Source organism: Dunckerocampus dactyliophorus, chromosome 12, assembly GCF_027744805.1.
Source record: "Dunckerocampus dactyliophorus isolate RoL2022-P2 chromosome 12, RoL_Ddac_1.1, whole genome shotgun sequence".
Classification (NCBI taxonomy): Eukaryota; Metazoa; Chordata; class Actinopteri; order Syngnathiformes; family Syngnathidae; genus Dunckerocampus; species Dunckerocampus dactyliophorus.
The window spans coordinates 15,490,966-15,515,588 of record NC_072830.1 but is presented as its reverse complement, the minus strand read 5'-3'; the positions used below and the strand labels follow the sequence as shown (position 1 = coordinate 15,515,588).

Below are 24,623 nucleotides of genomic sequence, written 5' to 3'. Positions count from 1 at the left end.
GATGAAGGAAAACGAAATGCTTTACTGCCCTGATATAGAGTACATAGAGTACACTTGCACCCACGGACCACCTTGCTCCCTCCTTTTATTCACTCACAAACTCTGCCGTGTACAGTCTTGAGTGCTAACCCATTTTCAAAATAAACCATGGTTTCTCAATCCAAGTCTGTGGCTGGCCCATTTTGTAGTCCAGCGCGAACTAGAATTCTGGGGAGGGACATTTTCAGAAAGCGCAGAAGATTATAATGTCTGCTGTTTGATGTGTTTGACAGGCTAGCGTGAATTCACAAATATGTACATTAGCACTCAATGACGTCATCAACTTCATCTTACCTTTATGCACGCCCACATAGTATCAGCATTTGGGACCAAGTATGACATGAAAGAAAAACAGGGAAAATGCAGTATAGTAGTCTATCTGTACAGCGTGGGAGAAAATTAGATGGTGCGTTCTAGGACAGTTGAACAAAGTGGGACGGCTCGCCGCTCCCGACAAACGACATAAACATGCAAAAACTGTGGGATTTCTAACTATCGTTTTTTAAAATAAAATAATGCCCCATTTCCAAAATTGACATGCATTTACATAAAATTTGGTGTAGCTATTTACAAATTTAGTATTTTATCACTGCAACTGGAAGTTTCCCCGCTGCCTGCTTCGACCCCGCCCACGGACCGATACCGGGCTGCAGACCGGTGGTTGGGGACCCGCGCTCTATAAGACAGGAGCACTCTTCTGTTTTTAAGGACCTACTGCAAAAAAATAGTAAAAGATTCTCTATACCCTCGGTTCCCAAAGTAGGGTACGTCAATTTTCATTGGGGGTATGTGAATAAAAATGAAAAACAATTAGCGCCTAACGCTCACAATCGCACGACATGACGTTCTTCATTGCTCCGTGTGAGTTGTATGAGTAAGTGAGTTTGATGATTATGTTGTGCATTAAGCGTGTTTAATCTGCAAGGTTGAACGTTCCAATCCCCCCCGCACTGTGAAAAAGAACCAATGTATGTGCGTGTCAGGATGTGAGAGGGGAGATTCTCCTAAAAATGAGGTTTTATCGCTGCTTGTATATGTTTTTGTACTTTGGACGCTGCTTTATTGTGTTTCTTCAAATTCCCTTTCAATTTGGTATCAAATTCATATGCAGATTTAAATGATGGCGATTGCAAGTGGACAAAAGTGAAGCTCAAGTTCAACCCATACATAAAAGATATGTAGGACGACTACTTAGATACTTTATTCATCTCCACATCTTATGTATGCATCAGTGCTCATGTTAAACTTCTATCCAAATTTGACCATGCACAATACACATTTTTGAACCACAACTACTTACTATAGAATTCAATTTTCAATTTCAATTTAATGAAATGTAGAAATGGTTTATGTTTTTCCAGTGTGCAGCAGTCGGGGGCTTCAAGTCAAATGTCTGAAGGGGTACGCGACTGTAAAATGTTTGGAAACACTGCACTGTACGACAGGAGCGCTCTGCTTGTTTTTAAGGCCCTACTGTACAAAAAAATAGTCAAAGATCCCCTAAAAGCTGGGTTCTGTGGGGTCTAGCATGAAGACTATTGTAGGTCTTCAGAACCACAAATGTAAAAGTCTGACTTAGATTGAGCCAGCTCATTTCATTGTTTTTACAGCCATTTTAGCACTGAGGATTTTAACTCTGACATCCACAGACCGTAGGAGCAACTAGTGGACACTCAGCACTTTTAAGACCGTGATTTCAGACCGGTGGCCCTTATGTCAATTGAAATGAAAACATTTGAAAAAGAGCAGAGGTCCTCAAGTCCGCTCAGGACCTGATTGACCTCTTGCAATTTGCCTGCAGCTCACACAGAGGAGTTGAGGATGCCACTGTGGACGGGAACAAAGCTCAGGCTTGTATTTGTGGATTGTACCTCAGCTTTTAACACCATCCAGCCCCACATTTGACTTCATCAGCTTTTAAATAATTATAATTTGAGAAAGAATCGTGTGGGCTGGATTCTTAACTTGTACACAGAGAACAAGGGTCAATGGAGTGTTGTCTGACGCTGTCTCGCTCTACTGGTTCACCACAGGGGTGCGTCCTGTCACCTTTACTCTTCATATTGTATACCCACATGATGCAGAGCCAATATGAAAACACGTTCACTCTGAAATAGACGACTCTGTAATCGTGAGCCTGCTCCAAGAGGACCAATTGTGCAGGATCTTGTGAAATGGTGTGAGGACTCTTTTCCCCTGCTAAATGTAAACAAAACTAAAGACAGGGGTGGAGTAAGTTGATACCGGAATTATCTACATGGCCACTGGGGTGGAGCAGTGTGCCGAGGACATGTTTTCAATGCATGGTTTCTGGATTCTGCTCCCCATCATAATACGGAAGTAGATGCCGATCGGCACTCCTGTTTTAACTCCACACTCCTTGGTTTACATGCCCGCTCGTGCTGCTACAGGGAACTTCCAATATTAACAGATTTATGTGCTGAATCACCACCCCGCCATCCCGTAGCGCCGCCACAGACGTGGGCACAATCAGGTCTTTAAGGACAAAAAAAAGAGTCAACGATCCTATAAATGACAGCGACGCTGTTTTTAAGAGCCTACTACAAAAAAGAAAATCTAGTCAAAATGCCAGGGACGCTCTGCTTGTTTTTAAGGGCCTATTGTAAACAAAACTTGTCAAAGATGTACTGTATGTCAGGAATGTTCTGTTAGTATTAAGGACCGATAATCAAAGGTCCTCTATATGACAGGAACACTCCACTCTTTTTAAGAATCGAGTGCAAAAACGTCTACGTGACAGTGCTGTGCCGTTTTTAGGAAGGTGGTGCACAAACCTTAGTCATGAGTTAAACTGCCCTGTTGTCTCTTTGACTCGCATGCAGTGCCAATCATTGGCCACAAGATGGCAGTAGATGCAAGAGCCGGGAGCCTGTCTAGTCTTACTATTTTTTTTTCTTTTTTTGCTCGGTCATGGATGGAGTGTTTGCACGCAGCTTGCTTACAGTGCAAACAGGTTGTACTGGGAGGGATTTTCCGTAATGTACTTGTTCAGATGGATGGCAGCCCGGTAAACACTTGTTGCATAATGCCTGTGTATGAGCTATCGACATAGGAGTATTTTTAAGATAATTGGTGCGGTGAAAACAGTCTACGACTAATGTGCGTCTACCCTCAAGCCAAAACACCACCTCTCACTTTACCAAATCCATAGCTTACATTTTGAGTTGATGAGTCTTGTTTTGGGGGTCGGGTCATGAGAATGGAGACAAGCTAGCAAGTTAGCATCAGGCAGCCACTTGCACGGCGACTGCGAGGCGAGCACACTTTCAAAGTAAGATGTTTGCGAGTGCCTTTTTTCTGCTAACTTCATATTTAAAATCTGTATTATTCTCCTAAAAGCATACAACCTTAAGTGCAAGAACCAAAAGACTCAATTAAGACCTTAAGTGTGTCAAAACGATGCAATGCAAGGCGGCCACCCATTAATAAATGATTGTAATGACACATTTTTTAAACTGTATCCTAAATAGATACTCCAAACGTATTTTAAACCGGGGTTCGCGACATTTAATCTTACCGCCACAGTGTTCCAAATGGCGTTTTATTTTGGCAGTTCAACGCCGGAAGTGACGCATGTGCGACTATGCGCTTGACTAAACCGTCTACTTGGAGCAGGAGCGACTTTGGAGCGGCACATGTGAAATGTGCAAGCATGATGCTGCCTGGATAATCAGGGGACAAGAGGACAGCGGTAGACAAGAAGGTAAGACACTGACACGGCCTGATGGGACTTTTACTGTGAAATTAAACATCCAAACGAGGCATTAATAACATGTAGACATGTGCGTATTATCCCTCTTGTTACAACAAACGTCTTCCAAGTTCCCCAGAAGCTTATTTTTTTACGTTAAGAACTTATGTTGCATCTTATTATTTATTTCTCGCGTGAAATTCTATTTTTTTATGACATGCAGTGTGAAGCTTGTATGAAATGTGTCGCAATGTGCATGTGAGGATTTGCGCGCAGACAGTGCACCTGATGCGCTCGGCATCACCGGAAGGCGCCACGACAAATAAATACATGTTTTTTGTTGTCATTGTTGCCGTTGTTGAGCTCACGTCCCGCCATGAGCTCAACAATATAAACGCCATCCGGCAGCAATCGTCACGCTTTCATCCGTCTAATAGTTTGATAACTTATTGATTGTGCGGCTAAATTGTCTCAAGCTCTCTAATTACGGACGTGCGCCGCCTTAATGAACTAATCAGCGTTTGTCTACCTGTTGAGGGTGTCTGCGTGCGTGTGTGGCTTGATAAATGGCAGCGACACCTCTCAGTATGCAGACGTTATTCCAGCGACGTGACCACTGGCAGACTAATCATCTGCGAGGCAAACTGTTGCTGTGTGCCTCTATCGACCTGTTGTCTGCTAATTGGATACTAGAGCAACCAAAACTTAACATGGGACGCATGAACACAAACATTATATAGCATTCTTTACTTTGAATCATTACATCCCACTAATGACGCTCTTCCCCCAGCTCACAGACCCCCAGCTGAAGCAGGGCGAACGCCTCATGCGCGGGCACAGCCAAGGTCCGAGCGGATACGGGTCTGACCAAACATGGGCGTGCTCCAGCTCCACAATCCCGCTCACCCCAGCACGCTCCTGCAGCGGGCCAATCAGATGCGCCTGACGGGAACCCTGTGTGACGTCATCATTACTGTGGACGGCCACGAGTTCCCGGCGCATCGCACCGTCCTGGCGTGTACCAGCAAGATGTTTGAGATCCTGTTCCACCGCAGCAGCCTGCGCTATGCCCTGGACTTTCTGTCCCCCAAGACCTTCCAGCAGATCCTGGAGTACGCTTACACTGCCTCGCTCCAGGCCACGGCCGAGGATCTGGACGACCTGCTGTACGCCGCAGAGATCCTGGAGATTGAGTTCCTGGAGGAGCAGTGCCTGAAAGTGCTGGAGACCATCCAGGCAGAGGAGAGTGAAGACGTGGTGGTGGGCAACCACAGTGACCGGGCCCGACACTGGAGACACATGATGTCCAAGAAGCATTCCATCCCAGACGGACCCACCTGCACCACTCCAACTGCTCTACACCATCTGGCGTTCTATCACATGACAGAGAGGAGCCCACAGGGTACAGAGTCCGCCGCGCCACCTGAATTGAGCCCCAAGCTGGACATGGACATGGACATTACCCACCAGCCTCAGCGAGGAAACGCTGAGGCCCCGACCCTTGAACCTGTTGGGGATATCAAGTCGGAGAACATGCAGGTGGACGAAGCAGACTGCTGTGTGGGCCGCTCCTCCAGTGCAGGAGACGGATGCTCCCCATCCGATCCAAGTAGGGACGAGGGCCCGGGGACGCCGCTGAGAAGCAGCGTGATCACAAGCACCCGAGAGCTACACAGCAGCCCTGAAGACGGAGCACAAGTGGTAGGGAGCTCCATGGACTATTTCCCCGGGGTAGTCGAGAAACACCTGGGCTCTCTGTACTCCGTCACCCCCAACCGCACAGGGGAGGCCATGACACAGGTATCCCTTTCGGTGGCCCCGTCCCTGGGTGTGCCGCTGGACCCGAGGGCCTATGGCAGCCTGCTGCACCAGGGCCTTCTGCACAGGGAGCTCCTCACCAGGCTGGGCCAGTTTGCGGCAGGAATGAGGCACGAGGGGTCCCCTCCGGGGCCACAGTGTTGTGGCGAATGCGGGCTGCAGCTGCACAGCAGGCAGGCCATGGAGCAGCACAGGTAACAACACACTCTGACACGGTTTGATTTGCTAGCACTTCATAGGCTGGTACTCAGCACAGCACAGACGTCTGCCAAGGCCAAATACCTCCAAAGTTGTACCACCTTGACTCAAGAAACTTGGATCTGCACAAAATTCCGTACAAACCGAAAATAGTCTCTGCGTGATCATTTGTACTGTTGAACACATCCTTGGTGGAGGTAATGATGACAGGATGTTTCCGATTTAAAAAAAATCTCTAAGCAGGTGTGCGTATGCTTGTAATTTACGTGAGCCAAGGCTCAGAACATCACCACGTGTCCAGATGCATTAGTTAACTAGAAAATGTGTTGCCCACCTCGCAGGAACACCTGCATTTGTTCTGACGCAGAGAGACATCTTGGAAAGTTCTCCATCCTTACATTGGTTTTTGATGATGTGCAGGGCACATTTAGGAAAGGACGATGGATACCTTCAAGCTTCCTTATGTTGATCGTTCCCGTATTGACAAGCTTGTCACTTCCCATTTGGTGTTTGTGTGCTAAAAGTTAGCATTTAGCGCCATGCCATCTCCTATTAGCTGGACTGCAGGGGTTCATAATTGTCACTCGATTCATTAAAGAAAGCAACACAATCCCTGACACGCACTCCAAATCGCGATCAACCATCCTGGACGGCACCAACCTCCGGACCTGTGACTGACATTTCAGCATCGTGCCATCCTGGCATCCTGTGGGATATTTAGTGATGTGCGGGGTTACTCATGGAGACGGACATGCGCATGTCTGCGGGCCGATGAGAGAGAGAGAGAGATGCTGCGGTGGTGGTTCTGCTTGAGGACGTAGTGAAGTTGCAGTAGGTCCGTAACCAGGTCACTGAGCATGCACCTGGTCCGTGGATTGACATTTGGTAGTGCCTGCTGACAGAATTTCTCCGGGAGCGACTTTAAGCTGGACACAACTCGAAAATCTGAGCTCTCAAAGAGAGTTACTCCTTGTGGAATAAGGAATTACAGGATTTTGTGGCTTTTGACGACAGACGGTTTTGAAATCAACTTTTTCCAAAATGTAGGGTGGGGTTTGGTTTGACAGCAACAAAATTCTGAAAATCTCTTTTACTGATCATCTGGCAGGCACAACTTGGCTTTGTTTCAATAAATTAAAGATTCCATATTGAGGTAATCCCTTGTTTATCGCAGCTGATTGGTTCCAGACCCGACCGTGATGAGTGAATTTCCGCAAAGTATGATTCCTTATACTTATAAATAGAATATTTTAATAGTTAGAGGACAGACAACCTGTTTACAACCTTGTAAATACATTTCTAACGTGATTAGAGCCATCTAGACATGAAATAAAACCCTTATAGTCACCTTTACATTCATATTAAACCTGGGGCAGGTCTACGTGCAAAAAAACGCAAGAAACGCAAGGAGGGCGCACGTGTGACGTGTTGATTTTCGAGCCGTAGACTGGCCGCAGAGGTTCTTTGTCATGCCATGTTTTTTTTCAGGTTGCAAGACAAACCTACGTACGTCATCGTGCGGCCAACGTGTGTCTTTCATACATTTTGCTGGTGTCAGGATTGGGCATCTTACATCCGGTTGTGGCCTACGCTTTACCCAGCATAGACAGACAAAATAGTAAATAAGCCATGTAAGACTCGTGCTCGTGTGCGTTACTATAAATGTGTTGCCTACTGGACCTTAAAGAGAAGCCGACGGGAAGTGACGTTGTGAGTTCAGAGCTGAATTACAAGTTTCTGTGCTTTCATTAAAGAGTTTTATTAGGAATTAAAACTGCAATAAAGGCCTGTTACGGCAATCAAATATGGTGCTTGTGTGCCTCACAGAACATTAGAGTAACATTACTGACACCTAGTGACCAGTGTGGAATTCTACATTTTGTCAGTGTCTTTGAATGCCTTATATTTGCGTTTTAATTCATTTAGTCATTTCTATTCTTGAAAATGCTCAATTTAACATAAACAAATAAAACACATGTAATACATATTTGCTTAAATATGCACACTTGTGACTAATAACAGGCCATATTCAGTCACAAAACAGCATGATTTATTCATGATAAAGATATAGCACGAAGTGGCAAGGGACGCCTGCTATTTTTCGACATTTTTAAGCAAGACTGAGTGGTGGAAGTGTGTTGGTCAAAATCTAACCTTCATGCTGGGATTTAGAGAAGTGGTTAGAGTAAGCCCTGCTGGGAAAAAGCTATTTTGTGCGTGTGTAGCTTTAATGCTAATGAGTTGCGTTTGTTTACGTAACATGACGGAGAGGGACAAGAGGACATAAATGTGAGCAACGCTAGCATAGCTATGCATTTGTTGGCAGAGCTCCAGGCTTTTTTATTTTATGATGTGTAGTGAAGCCTGCCTAAAAGCTTAAAACGTTAAATGCAACGGCTTTAAATAGAAATTTAAGAGTCCAACGTATTTTAAAAAGTCGAATTTCTTATTTGTGGTTATATTATGTTGCCATTTTTTGACATGATTAAATGAGAAGAAAATTTGAATGGGTGAAAATAGTAAGCAGGAAAGACACGATTGTTCATGCATTAAACTCTTGGGCAACCAGAATTGCAAAAACCAAACAAAATACCTTTAAATACCTTATCACGTCAACAATTTGTTCAGTAGATTTTGTCCGTCCAGTATCGTTTCAGCAGTAGTGTACTCAATTCTTCAAAAACAGGGGTTTATCAGAGTGAGGCAGGCTAGTGTAGAGTTACAGTGTATACGTAAAAGGTAGATAAAGTGCACAATAGCACTTCTTGGAGCTACACACTTTGTTGGAGACAAACAAAGCTCATTAAAGCTACAGACACACACATCGGCGGTGTCCCGGTAGGGCTTACTAAAAGTACATTTAAACTGTCTAGGGCAGCTTGAGAAAAACAAATACAAATATCTTTCTGTTCCGTCAATGGCATTTTTAGTTCCGACAGTGAGAGAGAGTAAGCAGAGTCTGCAGTGGGCAGAGAATGCCACAAAATCTACTCAAGAAAATCAGTTTTTCGCCGAGTTGGGAGGCCGACGTCTTATTATATTTTCTGAGGGCACAGGCCCACTGTGCCACACTTTGGAAAGCCCTGTTCTACATGACAGAACTGTTTGAACCTTCAATACCTTTTATGGTCACTCCTCCACAACTCACTCTGCCTCTGGAATACAGTATTTGTATTCGTAGTTTTTTAAATATACCGTAACCCCTCCTTTATCACAGATCATTTGTTCGTGATAAGTGAATTTCCGCAAAGTAGGATCCACTTTTCCCACAAATTTTTGTTGTTAAACCTGTTTCCAACCTTCTAAATATGTTTTTTAACATTATTAGAGCCCTCTAGAAATGAAGTAACACCCCTATAATCACTACATTTGTATTACCCAATATAGTAGTATATAATCACAGAAAATAAGCCATTTAAGACATAAATAAGACTCATGCTTGTGTGTCTTTCAGACATATGGACAGGAAGTGACATTGTGTTGGATTTTATCTGGAGTACGGCTACAACAGTACCCCGTGTTATGATGATTTTGCAATACATGTTTTCCGGACAGGAAGTGACATTAGGGGTTCAGAGTTGAGTTTTAGCTGGAATACGGCCACAACAGTAGCCCGTGTTGACTGTTGTTGCGGCAATCAAGTCTGGTGCTTGTCTCACCGAACAATTACTGACACCTAGTGACCAATGTAGAATACTAGAATACATTCACAAATTGAATGATTGTCTTAATGGCTTATGGGCGCCACACATGGCCAGCTGCACCTGTGAGCGACGCGCTCACATCCATAGTGAATTACGAGTCTCCCACGGTTTTGTTTGGCCGTCAGATGTGGAGGGAATTTGGGGGTACGGTCACAACCGTACCCCATGTTGTTATTGTTATCATTATTATGTTATTATTATTATTATTGTGCCTGTGACATAATTGAAACCTCCAATAAAAGCTTGTTGTTCTGGTGATCTAGTCTGGTGCCTGACACCTAGTGACCAATGTAGAACATTACATTCACAATTTGAATCTGTCTTCTAAATTCCTTGTATTTTAGTTAATTTAGCCATTTTGCTTGACAATGCTTAATTTAGACAGAACATCCATAAGATTTGCTTCTATATGCAAAATATGGTATATGTTTGAAAAACCGTGATAGGGTGAAGCGGCAAAATTTGAATGATGATTGGCAATGGACAACTGCAGTATTTTTTTTTACTTTAAAACCTCGATACATATTTAAAGACAACGCTTTGTGTTAATAGTTGTGAACATAACCTTTTCTCGCTACTTTATGCCCATTACATCTATTTTTCCCATTTTTTTCTGTTTTTTTTTTTTGTTAAATTTGATTTCAATGAGGGCCAATAACAAACAAGCCACGCTTGGGTCACCCACGAGTTGAACACGTGATGTGACGTCAACTCCGTGAGCGACCAGAACGTCTCTCGTCGACTACTTACAGTAGCTTGTCAGCTTACCAGATAGCGAGCAAATGTTTGTCATCAAAGAGAGAAAGCGAGTGTTAGTGCGGCTTTAACGGTCGTTTTTACTGCAAATGTAGGAAGCGTTCACGCAGGTGGGCTGTCTGCCCTCCGAATGAGCCACAGGAAATAACGTACTACAAGACAGGTCATGCGTTGCAGCAGCGCAAGCCTTTTTTTTGGAGGTGCTATGCACGGAGACAGAACTCGCAATAGAAACCGGCGAAATGCAACAAAATGCGTACCTGGCGTGCAAGCGTGTTCAATGCTGAAAATGCGTGCTGTGTATGAAAAATGCGTACATGTTGGCAGGTCGGGGACTCTTCGGCGGTTGTGTGCCGTGAGCGGGGTGATGTGAGGATGAAAGTACAGATGCCTTGCATGCTTGGATGTTTGTGATATGATATGATAGCTTTTGCTGCAGGCGGAGCATCAGCGAATAGTCTTCTTTTCTCCTTTTCGTTGCAGCTATATAAGTGTGTGTGTGTGTGTGTGTGTGTGTTTTAGTGTGTGCCCGGTGTCTTGCAGTGCTGGCGGGTGGAGGCACGCGTACGTCTGCGCTCTGAAATTAGCCAGATATCCCATTGTCTGTGTTCTCTCAGCATTCATGCGTTGTGATTCACAACTCCGACGGGCCTCTTCTGCTAATGATGCCACATTCATGCCGGGGACTCTTGCCGGAATTAAAATATGGCTGCCGTTGTCAGGAGCACAATGAAGTGGCAGCGTTTGAGAGACCTTACAGGGGGGAAAAGGGACAGAAACAAAACACTTGTGCTAATATGAGTGTGTCGCCTTTTGTGCTGCGTCTTCCTCACAGTCCGTGTTTGTGTTCCACAGGAGGCTGCATAACGACGAGAAGGGCCACGGCTGCGAATACTGTGGCAAACACTTCCAGGACAGCATGAGGCTCCGGATGCACATGTTGTCTCACACAGGTACTTAGTAACTCCAGACCTATCAGCTCTCTCTGCCTTTCAACTGCACCTGTTCACCCTCAAGCCCCACCTCCTCTTGCCTGGATCCCGCCTTCTTTTCCGAGCTCCAGGTCTGCCGTGTGCACCCTGCCTTCCCTTGCTCGCTCTCTGCCGAGTCCTTTCCGTGTTTTTTTTTTTTTTTTCTTTTTTGGAGAGGCACTGGCTGCTTGCCAGCGCTGCCCCTTTTTCTGAGTGATGACATCATCAGCTGCCGGCAGGCCTGGGTGTTCTGCCAGTGTTCCGAAGCGTGTGTGATGGCTCGCTCGCAGATGTGTGTCCAGGAACACACTGTACCCAAATGCAGACTTAATCAGACCTGACTGCTCTCCCAGCTACTTTATCCAAAATAGAGAACGAGGAGCAGAAGCGGGGGAGGGAGGGGAGGTTGTAATCAGGAAGTCAAAATGCAACTTAAAACGCCAACCTCAGCATGGAAAATGTGTACAGACAAGACAAGCTGGGTTATTGTTTAGGAGTGACAACCTGCTGACAGATGAGTGAGCGTCTTTAAACTTTCCCTGAGTCGTCCCTTTTTGTTATTTCCTCTAAACACACGCACACACTTAACATGCTGTTTCCACCTACACCTTTAACCCTGCTGGCGTTTTTTTTTTTTTTTTTTTTTTGCACGTGGCGGCACGTTGACCCGTAACAGTAACCTGTAACCAAAAAAAAAAAAAAAAGGGACGTGAATCTCATTTCTTTGTTGTCGTGTATTTCGGTATAGCAGCCTTAGATCCCTCTGGTTGCTAAGGAGCACGCGCTCCGTCGCTCTAATGGGCTGATTTGGTATTCAGCTCAATGCTGGCTCTTATTTTGGTATGCCAGACAAAGTGTTTTGATGGAGGACGATTGCAGTCGTGTCTGGAGACAGTTTGATGGTTTATGGATGAGAGCACACGCCGTGCCTTTGACTGCACAAGACAATGCACTATGTTCTCTTCTTCCCTTATCACACAATCGCACACAACACAACACACCGCACTGGACAGCGTCACACAACATTAGGATCTACAGCGGCGCTATAGTGCTGCTAGTGTATAACACAAGACTAAGCGGCAGGGTTTGTTTAAAAAAAAAAAAAAAGTGTTTTTTTTTTTTGGTTTTTTTTTTTTTTTTTTTAGAAATGAACAGATTGGACCTTTTTTGTTGTTGTCGTTGTTTGGTGTTCACGGAATGGTGGCACTGTGTCTGTCTGTGCACGGAGGCATGGTGAAAGTTGAAAGAGGACCACATTTAGGCTGCGGCGCTGAGAGTTCCCAAAGCTTGTGGGTGTTTTAATGAGTCATTTTAACTTCATTTAAAGCCAGCTGAGCAGAAAATAGATCAGTGAATGAGCCCTGGGCCAGTATGGATCTGCAACCGATTTACATCTCTGTGAGAGCCAACCCACATCCAGACAGCTGTGTGTGTGTGTGTGTGTGTGTGTGTGTGTGTGTGTGTGTGCATGTGTGTGCAGGTGTGAGGTGAGTGCATGACATGGATTGAGCATTTCTTTCAAACTGTACATGCACACATCTCTTTCATTGCATCAGACAAGGGCATTCCAAAGGTGAACTGGGAAGTGTGGTTACAGCGCATGCAATGGGAGTTGGGGTGTCGTCTCTGAAGTGTGTTTATTTTATTTTTTATTTTTCGTATAAAAGGGATGTGCCGCAGGCGGTAAGTGTCTGCTGTAGAGAGAACACCCAGTCCTTCTGTGGCCTCTCAGGCAGACAGTCTGCTCACTGTTCAGAGGCTGATAACAGGGCATGGTAAATAAAACTCTTCAGCTTGGCTCATTCTGTGAGGAAGAAGGGCCATTGCACCCTGTCTGCTGCTGCTTTTGTTTGTCTGACTCTTGTTTCTATGGTGGCTTCCTCTGTTCCACCTGCAACAAACCAGACTCATCCCGTCTCAAAATGCAAGATGAAGTGACTCACTGTGCAAATCTGTCTGACCACTACGCCATCTTTTTTTTTTTTTTTTCTTACATGTACCCACAGCTCCTGCAGAGGCGCTGGTGTGTGATCAGTGCGGAGCAACCTTCTCCTCGGAGGAGGCTTTGGAGTCCCACAGGCTAACGCACACAGGTATGTTACACACACACACACACACACACACACACACACACACACACACACACACAGGCACTTCATTTTACTTCATGGCTTTGGGACTTGGGTTGGTTTGAAAGTTGCTTATCATGCTGGCTGGGTTAAACTGTTCCTGTCATGATGCTCCATAATTTATTAAGCGGGAGGTGGGAGGCCCTCTCACATATCAGCCTCTAATCTCTTTCAGTGTCCAGACCCACCACGTGCCCCTTCCACACAAACCACAGATACACAACAGTGGCATCGCAGTTACACACACACCTCACCACTACTCTCCAGTATATATTTCATTTCTATAGTGTGGTCCTTTGAGAAGATATCCTGTAAGAGAATGGTTACTTAAATGTGAGCGGTGTACTCACTTTTGTTCGATACTATACAAAATCGTCCCCTTAAATAATGTATTCTAAAGGTTTAACATCAAAGCTGTATGGGGTAATAGGGTTTGCAATGCTATTTTCAAATTACTGTAAGTCTTCAACTACCAAAATGATTCCAATGGTTTCTGAAGAATGATATGAAGCAGAGTGGGTGGGGGTCCGGGTGTAAAGTGTGCGTGACGGAGTGAGACATGGAAGCCGTTAAGCTTTCTCCGACAAAGTTCTGTAGAAAAGTGATATTTTATTGACATTTGGGTGTTTTGTTTTTTTACCCTTTGCTTTCATGTTTCACTTAAGGAGGAGGCGGTCGTCAAGGAAGTAAATGAGGGATGTTTGCTGTTCATATTGTAAATCCCAAATATTCCCACTATTCAGCAAAAACCTGTAAAGGCCAATTGTGTTTTTTGAGGTGGTCTTTCATAAAACTTTTGGCATTATATCTAGACATGCTCAATATTGACTTTCTTACGGAGATCCCATATTGCGCAGCACTTCATTTCCGATAGCGATATCAAGCCATACCACTATAGGCAGCAGCTCTTCCCTCAAACAAATGTCAGGTCACATCTCGTGTAATGACTGAACACATTATTGACTGTGAGTTTGTGCAAAATAAGACAAATACAGTCATACCTCCTTTATCACAGTGTATTGGTTCCAGACCCGACCACGATTAGTGAATTTCCGCAAAGTAGGATTCCTTCTTTGAAAATGGAAGATTTTCGTAGTTCGAGCGAAGAAAATGTGTTTACGACCTTCTAAATACAGATTTTAACATTAGAGACCTCTAGACATGAACATATCTATAGTCACCTTTACACGCGTAACACAAAATATAGTAGACAATAATAGAATATAATCTGTTTAAGGTATAAATAAGGTGTAAATAATCGTGTGTGTGTGTGTGTGTTGCTATTAATTTGTTCCCTAGGGAAGCAGAGTGAATGGCGGACAGGAAGTGACGTCGGGGGTTCACAGTTGAGTCATCATCATGCTTCAAAATGTTTAATGTAGGGAAAAAAAGCAACATTAGCTTAACTATGCATATGTTTTGACTAATAACAGGTTCTATTCAACCACGAAATAGCCTGATTTATTTACTAATCTATTTTTGAAAAATCGTGATAAAGTGAAGCCGCAAAATTCGAATTGCGAAGTGGCGAGGGACGACTGTATTGCAATATGCAATGTAAGTCATAGAAAAGGTGCCACATTTATTTCAAACATTTTGCAAAATTCCTTTTTAAAAAATCGTGACAAATAGCTAAAATAACAGGTCCTACTATCACTGAGACAGGTTAGACTTAAATTCACAAATAACAATCCAGTTAAATAATGCTGGCAACGATACCATTGGGACAGCTGCACATTTCTATGTGGCACAAACATCCGAATAAGAACAAAGTAAAGTGCAAAGTATGAAAGAAACTCTGGACTAACACAATCTGCAGTGAAATACAGTGAAATTCTGAACTTGTAAGCTTGTTCGGCACGTCATGCATGAACGCAGCATGAATGAAACATGTTAGATTATGAGTATTAAAGGAAGATGCCTCACTCCCCCCTCACATAGCCAGCGCCTCCCTTGCAAATTGCGGATTTACAATCCAAAGGCAAAACTCGGAAATGATTCAGCTTTGCCGTCATACTGAGCTAGCAACCTTGTTGCTGTGTGGAGCATGTCATCACTCAAGTGCCGATATCATTATCATCCGACACCGACATGAACCGTTATCAAATTTTTCGGCCAATAATATTGATACCTTCAGACATCCCTAATTATATCATTCATTACTGTGTGAGTTCTTAGTTATTATTGTGTGATATACTTTTTAGGGAACGTTTTACAGTTAAAATGAGACAATTCCAGGTGGACTGATATCAATAAACTGCTCAAAAAAATAAATCACACTTATATGAAATCAAACTGTCCACTTAGGAAGCAACACAGATCGACAATCAATTTCACATGCTGCTGTGCAAACGGAATAGACAACAGGTGGGCAGCATTATTAATAATAAGAAGAATTTGATTTCCATTGATATTTTTTGTGTGATATTGTTGTCAGCACATTCAACTCTGTAAAGAACAAAGTATTGAATAAGAATATTTTATTCATTCAGATCTAGGATGTGTTATTTTAATGTTCCCTTTATTTTTTTGAGCAATGTATATTGCAGGTGTTACACACATATTATATACACACACATATACTGTACTGTATACAGTACACCGCAAGTCAAAATAATTCAGCTATAGATTTATAGCATACTGAGGGTTCAGTAGAATTAGTCATTTCTTAAGACAAAGAAGTGTTTCCCGACAAAGGGTTCTAAATGCAGCATCTTTTCATCTGGATAAATAAAAAGTCACGCAGCACACATCATCTCAAACCAAAACAAAAAGCTCCTGCAGGCAACTCAACCCACAAACAAGGACAAACATAATTAAATATTGCAGTTTCTGTAGCTGGAGCCTTCTTTTTGGTTTGTCTTTTTAATGCACTGGGACAAAATAGGGTGGCAGCAAATTCATGTGACATAATTATTTGCGGCATAGCTAACCTGATATCGACCAAAGCATCAAGTCAAGTACGCGGAGGCAGCTGAACATTGTTGGCACGCTTTCTTGTAATAAGGAAAATAAACTACGGCTCATCGACTTCCTGGACCAGTCTCTCATGTGTTAGCACTAGCGTAGGTGCTAACATTACTGTCAGAGTTGTTGAAAACGACAACTCTTACAAGTGGCCCATTGTGTGTACCCACACATTTTGTTGACACAGTCAGAGAAAGGTGATAACCCTCTGGTATGTAACTGTAACTCCAGGTGGCACACGCAGTATGAATAGTTAATGGAAACGGGGGTGTCGGCGTTGCCCAGAAGTTTCTACCCTCGTCACCCTCGCTGAGTTGTAAACATCCAGAGCTCGGTTACAAGCTTGGCGGGCTATCAAGAGCAGAGTACAGGAGGACATTACTCTCTCATTTTGTCATGATCTCAGCTCGGCCTGCTGTGACGCACAACCCTATTCTCTGTTTTGACACAAACTATAGGTAATCTAATCAGCCGTGTCCACGTTGTGCGTGTGGGGGGGAGGCGGTGCATTCAGTAAATATCACCTGTGCCACTTTAAAAACAGGCAGCGGGCCGCCAGTGCTCAATGCCAATGGTGCAGACGTGACTTTAATTTGCTGTGTGGCCAAATGAGTTCGGTCTTAGTAGATTAACACTCGTCAGGGCTCAGCAGCTGCTGCCCACCTCCTCCTCTACCAGAGGCGGGGGTATGATATGACTGTCGGGAGATCTTACTTGTATCACTGTATCAGTGACATACAGCGAGGTAGAAGAGAATAATTCACTTTCAGTAAAAACTTTTTCCAAATACTTCTGAGTCCCATTTTATTTTATTTTTTAAAATAAAACTGAAAACCATTTGAGGCCTTACTTTTTAATTGTATATGACGTACAGGCACCCTATCCTGCTCCAAGGAAAGCTCCGTTACTTTGTTGTAAAAGTCGAGTTTGGAGTAGTTTTTGAGCTTGGATATACATGATCAAATTTTTAAGTCCAGTTGAAACATTTTTTTATTTTTTTATTTTCTGTTTTAGCTGTGCTGTTAAAGGAAAACTGAACATTTTGGGGAATTTTGGCCATCCTCCACAATCCTTATACGAGACATGAACACATATGTCTTTCTCTTTTCTGTGCGTTTTAAAGATATGAAAACAGATAAACCCATGCCACCTAAAAAGCCCGCTATTAAAACCTCCAAAAGGGTTTTATGGTTTTATATATGCTGTGACCTTGTAGTAACAGGTATATGCATGATAACATGTAATACGTTCTGGTCTGTCGACCATTCTTCACATTGAACTATCTGTTATCTGTTTTCATACCTTTAGAACGCACAGAAGAGAGAACAACATGAGTGTTCTTTCCCATTTCTGTACATTCTGAAGAGAGAAAAACAGTTAGCATGCGGGAGCTAACAATGCACACCTATTTCGACTATAAAGCCCTCTAAAAAACCTCCAACAATGTTTTATCGTTTTTTATACGTGCTGTAACCATGCACAAACAGGTACAGTCATGATAACATGCAATACTTACAGTATTTCGCCATATTTTCATCATTTTAAACATTACTGGAACATCTTTCCTGGGCTCATTAATTACACATCCAGTGCTACTTCTGTCAACATTAGCAGCGTGTCAAACACGTGTCTGTTTGCTACTACTAATCATGGCAGACTTTGTGAGAGCCGCCGTCAACAACTACTGTACTTCTGGACAAATGAGGATCCAGAACCTTGTCTTTTTGAGCCTGAATATACGGAGGATGAGCGACAGGTTTTACAAGCTGAGCCCGCAAGAAGAGAGAGCGAAACGTCGTAGCAGATGGGGGGCAAGTCATGACTTGGTGGTGTAAATGTGGAGCTTCCCAAGCCATGCTGACAGAAATGGAGTGTTTCTGCTGCACTGCGTGGCATAGAGTGTTACCATGGATGGGAAGACTTCTCCAAGAGATTGCATCACAAGACCAGACGGACAACTAAGTCACCATGATATTGATGGTGATACATGGAGCACATTGCATGATATCACAACACAGTCCATCGAGCCGTGTGTAAACAAAACATGGAATGTGGGCTAATACTACAGATAATTCGGTTGGGTATTCATAGTTCGTATGCTTGTTCTTGTTTCCTCGTCAGTACAGATTGGTGTCCTATCATCGTATTGGCTTGGAGGGGGCTTACTACCCCTCCATAGTGGCATGAGGCAGAAAAATAGTTTGTGTTAGCTGCTATAGTAACAATTTTGCTGTAGCTTGGTTTATATGCAGGTCAGTTATGTAAGTAGAACATTGTTGGTGTTTTTTAGAAGTTTATTTTTTAGGGCTTTATCGTCTAAATAAAAAGGTGGGTCCCGTTACGCGCATTGTTAGCGGCCACGTGCTAGCTGTTTTTTAGCTGTTTTTCGTCACATTAGAACCTGCAGAAAAGAGAGACATGTGTTTTTTCCTTTCTGTAAAAGGACGGCACCTGCCAGCTCACATACGCCCCCCCATTCCTTCACGGTACATTTCTCTGCTGTTTATTGTCTGATTAGTAAAAACAATGGTGTCACACTTACATGAGAGATGCCATAGAAAGCCATGGGGTATATGAAGTATTTCTGCAAACGTTATATTGGCGACAGGCCTGACGAACAGAATCGGGCATGCGCCACCCAACCCGGTTTATGAAGGTAAGCTTGGCTCGGCACAGCCTCGTCTCAGGTTTCTGCCTTGTATTTGATCAGGGCATGTGCCAATTCAGCGATTTTAAATGAAGAAAATGTTGATGAATCATTCAGAGAATAACATCTCAGTGGACAAAGGTTACGTAATATTTATTTTGATGTTATTATTGAGGCTCTGCCTCACCTGCCTCCCCTGGCCACACATCAGTGCACTGCATGGAAGACCAGTTACAGTCGTTTGATATGTCAGAGGTGAACGGCCGAGGGTATGCTGCGATCAAAGAGCAAGGGAGGGAGCGAATTGTGGGAAGGGACGGGGGACAGAGGGACTATGTGAGGACTTCCTAGGGGTGGAAAGGATTGCTGCTGGTGTTGGGTGCCAGCAGTGAGAGCAAAACAACATCATGTGCTGCTGTTTACTCCTCAACACAGCACTGTCATAGTATCCTGACCTACTTGTCAGAGCCCAAAATAAAAGAATGGATCTGTCTCCGAATCTCTCTCATAACAAAAGGCGTTTGTTCCATCGGAGTGGCTAAAAAGGCTCTGGGGCTTGCTTCATTTTTTTTTGTGGAAAAGCCGAGACTGTATCATATCTGTGGCCAAATGGACTGTACATGCTTGAAACCAGGCTGCCTAACCATGTCGCCACCTTGCCTTCAAGGCACAGGGCAAATGAGTGCTGGCTTTGTGTGCTCACAGCAGCTGCACTATGTCCACACATCAAGTGAATAATATTACCTTCTGCCCTTGCCTTCATTAAACAGTCCATTCAACATACAGCCTCGGCTTCATCAGGCACAGACCTTTTAGCTTGCTTAAGTGCAAGTCCGTCATCACGCCGTGCACCTACATACCCCTAAATAACCACTTGTAATTCACGCACGCCGTCGACGGGACTGAACTGTGCCCCCTTTGGCCTGAAATGTATTTGCGCTGCGATGATACACAAAGCACCCCATGGCCCAGTCGATTTCTATTAGGTGAAAAGTGTTTCGATGGAGAGAAGAGCGGACACATTCTAGGAATCAAGGTGGCGGCAAGGGGGAAACGGTGACCTGAGCGAACCGCTCCATGGAGTGGTGGTTAAAACACGAGCAATGAAGCCCTTGTTGCATTAATTATTGAGTCAGTTGTTCCTCAGTCGGGTAGATTAGCTGTCTACTGATGAGAGCCTGAGGTTGTTTAAGGTACTGTAGGGTTTGTGTGTGTGCTTGTAATGCGGCTACCTCTAAGGGGAGCTGTGTGCATACATACACAGTACGGGGTCATGTGAGGTCTGTTGTGTGCATGTGTGTGTGTGTGTCTTCTACTGAAAGGCTTCACCTCGTGTATACAGTAAGAAGAGCCTCGGGACACAGCTCGTCCCTGCAATGTGACGACACTCAAAGCTGTGCATGATGTAATACTGGAGACTTAAATGAATATGCCCTTCAATTGTAGTAAGGCATTTGTTAGGGTCTAATTTGGCCGCCCACCTCAAGTTACAGAACATTCTGCAGTTACTCATCTAAATCAGACTAATTCAGCATCCCGACCATCCGTAAATACAATCTCTTGTTCAATTTGCAGTGGGTTTACGCTCAGATTCTCAGGGTGGGAAAACTTTTGTTTGCCGCGTGAACAGAAACAGGCAGTGCTTATTTGTGAATGAAGGGATTAGCTCCAACACTTCACCTCAACAAGGGGCATGATCTTATCTGGTTGCCTGGACACATGGTTTTGTCTCTGAGGCAGTGTGAGAGCCCCGAGTCGCGCTCCCGCCTCGCTTGCACCGACCAAGTGGCAGATGTATGAAGACGGATGGATCCTGTTTGGTCACATGAACATACGTCAGCCTGGCGGAGGATGTGCCAAAATAGCATACTCACATCAAACTATACTGAAGTATTGACGTACTTGCGCGGTGTAACAGTACATGTGTGCCGTGTGTATAGTTTGTGAGTAAATCATTCCTGCTCCCTGAAGACACAATGCTCAGTCAGCTCCTGCCTTAAAGGAATACCACTGATTATATGCTATTTACCCCATTGAGGGCCAAAGGTCAGAAGGTCATTCTGTGCCTTAAAAACCAAATCCCAAGCCCATTGTCTGGTTAAGGGTGAGAAAGCGGGGGGCAATGACAGCCAACTTTAGGGCTTATTCTCTCCTAAAGAAGCTCCTCTGCACTTATTACTTACTGGAAGAAAAAAAAACCTACAACGGCAAATCCTTTTTGTTTGGGAAGTTAACAGAGCGCAGCGCAACAAAATGCCACCACTGACACACATAGCACGTGCCTCGCTGCCTGGGAACGTTAACTTTGTTCCTCACGTATTTGTTATTTTTATTTTCAGCGTAGACTAAACTGAAAGACCTGCTGAGATGTTGTCACTTGCTTTCACAAGCGACAGGATATTTGTCATATTTTTTTCTATGCCAGTTTGTTTGGCAGCGGCATCAGGCGGCACACAGAAATGTTGAACTGTCTGGGCAGATGGAACACAGTTCACAGGCTTTAAGCACAGGGATGTTTAAAAGTGTGGCCGGGGGCATTTGCAGCCCACTGCTGTTTTTTTATTGGTCCGCGGCACATTCTAAAAATATAATTTAACAAGAACCTTAAAAGAAAAACATTAACAGTGTAAAAAATCAGCAGGAATTTTACAAGAATAAAGTCAAAATATTAAGAGAAAAGATTTGCAATTTAACGAGGAAAAGTCGTAATTTTACGAGAATAGCGTAATATTACAAAAATAATATTTTAGTAGCATAAAGTTAAAATATTAAAGAAAAAAGATGTCTTTTTTTGTAAGTTGTAATATTATGAGAAACAAAACAACGAATAAAGTTGTAATTTGGGGGGCAAATTAGGTTGCGGAAAAAACGTATGTTTCAAGAGTAAGTTAATACACAAAAATAAGAGAAAAACGTATTATGGGGAAAAATAACAATTTTAGTAGCATAAATATTAAAAGAAATGATTTGTAATTTAACGAGGAAAAGTCGTAATTGCATGAGAATAATGTTGTAATGTGACAAAAATTATATTTTGGAGCATAAAGTTAAAATATTAAAGAAAAAAGATGTCTTTTATTGTAATTTAATGAGAAACAAAACAATGAATAAAGTTGTAATTTTAGGAAAATTCGGTTGCAGAAAAACTTATGTTACGAGAATAAAGTCAAAATATTAAGAGGAACAAAGTCGTAATATAAGGAGTAAAAATAATGTCATTTTAGTAGCATAGAGTTGCAATATTGAAGAAAAAAGACATTTTTTTAAAGTTGTAATGTTATGAGGAAAAATATAAAAAACATGAAGTTGTAATTTTGGGGAAATTAGGTGCGGAAAAAGTGATAATATAACAAGAATGAAGTAAAAATATTCAGGAAAAAAGGAAAAATAACATCATTTTAGTAGAATAACAAATAAGAAACACAACAAAGTTGAAAATAAGTTAAAGTTGAAAAATTAGGTTGCCGTAAAAAGTTATAATGTTACGAGAGTACAGTCAAAATAAATAAAAAGTCGTATTCTAATGAGAAAAAAAGTCGCAATGTACTAATAAAGTCAAAATATTATGACAATAAAGTCATAGTGTTACAAGAAAGAATTACAAAGATTATTTAAGAAGAATGTTGAGCTATTGGGGGAAAAAGACCAAAGTCCATACTAATAATAGCCTTTTTCACCTATATGGCAAAGCTCAGATGCACTTTTTTCTTGAAATATATACAACTTCTTTGTATATTGCGTTACAAAATATCAACGTAGCCCTTGCATCCTTCCATTTTTCACTTTGTGGTCCTCTCTGGAAAAAGTTTGGAATTTAGTTGTTTTTCTTAATTTTTTTTAAACAGATGCATTCTAATTAAAGTGGCTTTGAAGCATTAAAAATGAGTATTTTGCATTCAACTGACCAGGCGTTCCACACCATTCTGACCCTTTTGGACAGATTGGAACAGAAAGCACGCCCCCTGCTGGACAAAGCCAATATTATGAAAGAAACAAATCTTCACATCACACTTCTTCAAATATCCCCAAGGGGTTTCAGTGAATCACTAACCCAGCTTCAGAAGCGCAGTACAGCACAGTGACCAGGCATTATTGAAACACGAGTCATGCAGAAAGTAAAGCTGGTTAAACAGTGAAAGGATTTCCTGTATGGTCAGCGGATAAGGTGGTGGTGGTGGAGGGCCGGGGGGGATTGGTGGGCATTGAGAGTGGTGGGTCTCTTGTCTTTCAACTCAAATATTGTGATCCGTGGGTGAGAAAGGGCCCTGGTCATTAGACGACAGCATAAAGACAGTGGGGGTTGTAGGAGGTGCATGTGGAGCCTATGACTAATGGGCTCGGTCAATGAGGGCCTGAACCTCATTGTGTGCTCTTTGTGCAGCCCACAGCCCCAAAGCCTCTAACAGGTGCAGTCCAATCCACTGGATCGCCTCCCTGCAGGATTGTTAAGACCAGGGAATGCCTTTCATCCTGTCCTCTTGCTGTTAATGATTACAGATGATCACTATTAATGATTTTAAAGGGAATTTCTTACAAAAAAAAAAAAGAAAGCAGACATCCATCTTCTTCACAAAGAAGAGGCTTTGTGTGTTTGTTTGGGTAAGTTCAAAATGAAAAAAAAATGCAATGTTTGAGCAAATAAAACAAATTAGAAAACATTGCGCGGCAAATGCTTTTGATTGAACAGACGTGATGTGTTTCTTTGTCTGCCGCCGCCAAAACGGGCTTGTCCGTTAACTTGATTGAACCTAAAAGCGGGCGGCTGACACTCTCCCCTCTTAGTATGAGCGCGCTGTATCCCTTTTCCCTGCGTTAATTCCAATTTAATTGCCAGTTGCCTCAAGGCACTTCAATAACAGTAACAAATGATTTGATTTAGTGGACCTCATCAGACTGCATTTTAAATGTGACACAGCAACCCCACTTGAATTCCAATGAAGTGCTGGCACAGTCCTGTGTTTACTAATGATCCTCTGCCGGAGACGTCTGATTGAATCTCAGTCAGAAGCGATGGGAGCTGCGAGCATTGGAGACAATCCGCAACCTGAGCAGACAAGACAAATAAGGACCGTCATAATCTCATATGAATGCCTCACTGTCTCACGAGGCACATTTTGGTCCATAAAGCCGCAGATTACCCGCCTCTTTGGTATTAGCACATATGATTTTGCACGAGTGTGAATGTCCAGGGTGGATTTTTGAGTGGCCTGTAGATCAAGTGGTGGCTGTATGACAGCCAAAAGGATCCGCGTCTCATAGCCTTTTTGACTTAAACCAGCTCGCCAGCGATTGCCTATCTGTATTCCTCTCCACACTCGGTGCAACAGGAAAGCAGCCCCAAAGAGATGCCAGGTCACACACAGGATTAAACTGGATTGTGTTTTTTTTTTCCTGCAGTCCTGCCTTTAATGGCTTGATATCACTACTTAACATTCTGCACAGAGCGCACGGTGTAGGCATCATTTAGGGCGGAGCCACTATCAGGCGCTCTTTGAGCATAGAGGACTTCACAGGCTGTGGCTGACTCCTGGTGGGGAATGAAGAGAATAATTACACATCTAACATACCAGGAAGGAGCCATTGATTGTGTGATTGGCATGCTGTGCGTTGGGTGGGAAATTCTTCAGGAAAACAATGACTTTGATGGCTGAAAATAGAGCGTATAAAAGGTTCACAGCTGAA

General features: G+C 43.2%; 1 protein-coding gene across 1 annotated transcript in view; it reads left to right on the top strand.

Moving 5' to 3' along the window:
* Positions 1-3,594: 3,594 nt before the first annotated feature.
* Positions 3,595-24,623, top strand: part of zbtb16b (zinc finger and BTB domain containing 16b) — a 32,730-nt gene continuing 11,701 nt past the window's right edge. Inside the window, exons 1-4 of the mRNA XM_054794425.1 lie at positions 3,595-3,763; positions 4,542-5,763; positions 11,083-11,180; positions 13,205-13,291. Of these exons, the coding sequence (XP_054650400.1) occupies positions 4,625-5,763; positions 11,083-11,180; positions 13,205-13,291 (1,324 nt within the window). The 5' untranslated portion in view covers positions 3,595-3,763; positions 4,542-4,624. The remainder of the gene's footprint in view (positions 3,764-4,541; positions 5,764-11,082; positions 11,181-13,204; positions 13,292-24,623) is intronic.